This window comes from Solanum pennellii, chromosome 2 (assembly GCF_001406875.1).
Source record: "Solanum pennellii chromosome 2, SPENNV200".
NCBI lineage: Eukaryota > Viridiplantae > Streptophyta > Magnoliopsida > Solanales > Solanaceae > Solanum > Solanum pennellii.
Window position 1 is genome coordinate 49,335,746 of NC_028638.1, and position 4,721 is coordinate 49,340,466.

The 4,721-nt window shown below is 29.1% G+C and overlaps 1 protein-coding gene across 1 annotated transcript; it reads left to right on the forward strand.

Annotated features, from left to right (window-relative positions):
* The first annotated feature begins 776 nt into the window (after positions 1-776).
* LOC107010671 (acylsugar acyltransferase 3-like) lies at positions 777-2,325 on the forward strand. The gene is made up of 2 exons (XM_015209963.2): positions 777-1,534; positions 1,625-2,325. The coding sequence occupies exons 1-2, from the start codon at positions 803-805 to the stop codon at positions 2,207-2,209; spliced, it is 1,317 nt and encodes a 438-aa protein (XP_015065449.1). The 5' UTR covers positions 777-802; the 3' UTR covers positions 2,210-2,325.
* Positions 2,326-4,721: the final 2,396 nt, after the last annotated feature.

Below are 4,721 nucleotides of genomic sequence, written 5' to 3' on the forward strand. Positions count from 1 at the left end.
TATAGTAGAAATTTGTTGACTACTTCAATTTTGAATTCTTAAAAAATGATACTAATTATTTTAGAATATTTTGGTTAAAGCTAAAACCACTGTAAATATAAAATTGAAAATATTCCATAGGTTCACTTTTATTTATTCACTATTTTATCAGTAGATTTTTATTTACTTATCACATCTAACTTATTAATATTCCATGTTTTAGCTTTAGCATTAATTATGTATTCCCCAAATCAATAGCGTATATATATTTGTTTGTTTGTGTTATTGCCTATCTGTGTTTGGTGTGTATTCCTCCCCATGAATTTTTATTTCTCATCCTATAATTTATCCCCCTCCTCTTCATCATGCTCCTGTGCGTATATATGTGTAACTCGATACCTCAACATCAATATCGGAGATAAAATGTAAAGAGTGTTTATCGTATGAACAATTCTCGTGTCCAAATGTGTGCGGAATGAAATTGAAGTAGTAAGCCAAAAAATGTGAGTATGTGTGAAAAAGCGTGAGGGTAGTCATGTGTGTATAGCATGAGGTCACATGAAAATTGTCACAAAAAATGATACGAGGTGAAGGAATCTTTTCACTTTTTATTTTATTTTCATTTTAAACAAAGTAAATAAAAAAGATATATATTTTATTTTTGTTTTAAACAGAGTAAACATAAAAAAAATTATTAGAGTGGGTCAAAAATCCCGTGTCTATATATATATATATGAGAAATGGGGAAGCAAATCAACAAGCTTAATTACCATTGCATAGAAGTAATTATCTAAGGATTAAGTAGTGTTCTGTTAAATTAATAATGGCTTTTGCATTATTATCATCACCATCACTTGTTTCAGTTTGTGACAAAACCTTTATCAAACCTTCTTCTCTCACCCCACCAACTCTTAGATACCACAAACTGTCTTACATTGATCAATTCCATAGTAATATGTATATTCCTTTGGCACTTTTTTACCCTAAAGTACAACAAAGAGAGGGGTCAACTGATAATGAACTATCCCATATAGCTCACTTGCTACAAACATCTCTATCAAAAACTCTAGTCTCTTACTATCCTTATGCTGGAAAATTGAGAGACAATGCTACTATTGATTGTAACGATATGGGAGCTGAGTTTTTAAGTGTTCGAATAAATTGTACCATGTCTGAAATACTTGATCATCCTGATGCATCTCAAGCAGAGAGTATAGTTTTTCCCAAGGACTTGCCTTGGGCGAATAACTATGAAGGTGGTAATTTACTTGTGGCACAAGTAAGTAAGTTTGATTGTGGGGGAATAGCTATCAGTGTGTGCTTATCGCACAAGATTGGTGATGGAACCTCTGTGCTTAATTTCGTTAATGATTGGTCTCGTATGACTTATAGTCCTATGACAACAACTTTGGCTCCTAAATTTGTAGGAGATTCTATTTTCTCATCAAATAATTATAATCCTATTATTGCACCACAAATGTTGTCTAATGTCAGTGAATGTGTACAAAAAAGAATCATTTTTCATAAAACCAAGTTGGACGCACTTCGAGCTAAGGTAATCATATCACAAACTCTATTATTATTATTTGCTTTTCTCATGTTTCCATTTATACGATATAATTTGACATGATATTTATGAGTAAAGGTAGCAGCAGAATCGGGAGTAGAAAATCCAACCAGGGCTGAAGTAGTGAGCGCGATACTTTTCAGATGTGCAATTAAGGCAGCATCAAGTACAACTACTTCAATGGTTCCATCAAAGTTTGTTCACTTTTTAAACGTACGTAGTATGATGAAATGTCGTCAAAGTGCCATTGGGAATATCTTGTCGATTTTCTCGACAACAGCAACTAAGGAAGAAGACATTGAGTTGCCAACGTTGGTTCGTAATTTAAGGAAGGGAGTTGAGGAGTCGTACAAGAAAGATCAAGTGGAACAAAATGAATTGATCTTAGAAGTAGTAGAATCGATGAGAAAAGGGAAGAAACCATTTGATGATGAATATGAGAATGTGTATTCTTGTAGTAATGTTTGTAGATTTCCATTTTATAATGTTGATTTTGGATGGGGAAAACCTGAAAGAGTTGGTTTACCAAATGGCCCTTTCAAGAATTTATTCTTCTTGAAAGATTTGAAGATTGGTCAAGGTGTTGATGCGCGGGTAATGTTGCAGAAGCAACATATGTCTGAATTTGAACGCGATGAGGAGCTCCTTCAACTTATTTCCTAATTGCACTTCATTTATGTTGTGATGTCTTTGTTTCGATTCATCTAGCTAATTAATATTTACTAGTTTATCTTCGGGAGGGTTCAATAAATTAGTGGCTTCTTCATGAATTACGTAAATGTCTATATTGAATAATATTAGTATTTTATGTGTTACATGTGCATCTCGTATGTTCACTCAGTGACTATCCTTGCTGTTTAACTATCCTCGCTGTTACACTATATGCTTGTGTTCACTCCATGCATTAACATTATTAAAGATACAATTGCCCTCATAAATTTTTTTTACATCCTTTCAATTATATTTTTGTAATTATTTTTGTAAACAAATATTTTTATCTAAAAAAAATTATGTAATGCATCACATTTTTAATACACCAAACCAAATATTGCATAAAAGAATCTCATCATAACTAATTCAAGCATTATTACTACAGTATATTTTGCATTATTCTTATACACTCTACCAAAAGACTTGTTGAATTTTCCTCTCATTGATACATATATATTCACTTGTTTGATATTTCTGCAAGATTTAAAAAGTAAATAAAAGAAGGAAAAGAAGTAAAACGAAAAAGATGTCTGACAACAAAAATAAATTATTGAGAAAAACTAATTAAATCATGAACTATTTCGACAAGAATAAATACATAAATAAAGAATTGGTGGATACAATTTTTTTAAAAAAAAAATTAAGGTCAGTGGGTATAAGTTCTATTGACTATTTTATTAATTCATCAAAACAAAAGAAAATAGAAGGTCTGTACATCAAGCTAAATTAAATTTAAAAGAAAAAAAAAGCTAAACAAAGTTAGAAATGTTTCCAAATTGAAATTGGAAAATTCAGAGTTCTTCATTTTGCTAGCCAGCTTTTCAAGCTTCAATGCATCCATCCATTTTCCTCCATTCAATTAAGGTATAATTTATGTATTCTCCTTCCTGTTTCTTGATTTTCCTTGTTTTCCTATTCATCTTCCCGTTCTCTCCTTATTAGGACAAAAAATAATAAAGTGTAATGCGGAAGCTAGCAAAACAAATCTCGAAAGTTTATAAGAAAGAAAACAAACGAGAAATATATCAAAAGACACAAAGATTTAATGTGGTTCAATCAATTGACCTATATCCACAAAGGAGAGGAGTAATCCACTATATAAATATGAGAGTACAAAACATAGACAGAAACAACCTCAACTAATTTACTCAGGATACATGAGAGGTTCACACAAGTGATAACGTATCAAGCTTGTGACCCACAAATTCTCTCCCTAACAAAAACTCTCAAAGCCCTTGAGATTACATTGTGAATGCTCATTAAGTTAGACGGAACATGCCTCTATTTATAGAAAACCAAAATCTTTTCCTACAAGAACAATGATTAGTCAATCCAAAATTCTTTCCTAAAAAGAAAAACCTAGTTATGATAAGAAATTTAGGACAAATAACTCCTATTTATCTCATTGATTTGTGTCCACATTTTGCTCATATGCTTGTTATTCTTGAATTTGTTGCACCTAATCGAATTGTATTATTCTTGAACGATGACGTTTTTCTGACTTCTATTTGGGAACTACTCATATACTTCATACTTTACTGTATTACATTACTTGCTTTAAAAAGAAGATAATTAAATACTAAACTTTAATTATGTTAACACTTCAAATAAATGTTTTGTCTTTTATAATAAAAAAAAAAGCTAAAAAATAAATACGATTCCAGCCCTTAGAGGTGTGCCACATCAATTAGTCTAACATCCTCCATATATATAATAGGAAATTTTTTCGCACTTTACACAATGGCTAAAAATTTTCGGAATTATTTTTATGAAATTCACCTCTCGTGTGATTTACAATATTAAATCTATCTTCCTTATTTTGACTTTTTCAAAATCAGTCTTTAAATATATTTAAAATAAATATAAATTAATTATAATTTGATAACTTTTTCCTTTTTTCTTCATATTAAATTATTAATCCACACTATTTTTAAAAATGACTTATATAATGATAAAATCAATCGATATGAAGACGTGTGAATCTTTGTTTGGTAAAAAAGAACACATTTAATATTTATAATATATATTATAGTATAAATTTATTAAATAAGTCATGTTTCTAATAATATGCATTATATGAAGAAACTAACACAAAAAAAAATAAATTTGTTAAGTTATAATTAATTTATATTTATTTTAAATAATGTCAAAAAATGGCTAAAAAAATTAAAATAAAGAATGTATGCGTAATATCGTAAACTAGAGAAAAGGTGAATATTATACAGAGTAACCCAATGAAATTATCCTATTTATTCTTAGAAAGTGAATTTTTGATCTCTATCAATATCGTCTTCTTTTTTCAACGGTTATAACATCATTAATTGTTCTACTTATATTATATAATCAAGATAAATACTAACATGAATTATTTTTTTGATAAACTTAACAATTAATATTGAATAAAAGAAAGAATTTGTTCTTAAAATGATGTCATAGTATATATATATATATATATATATATATA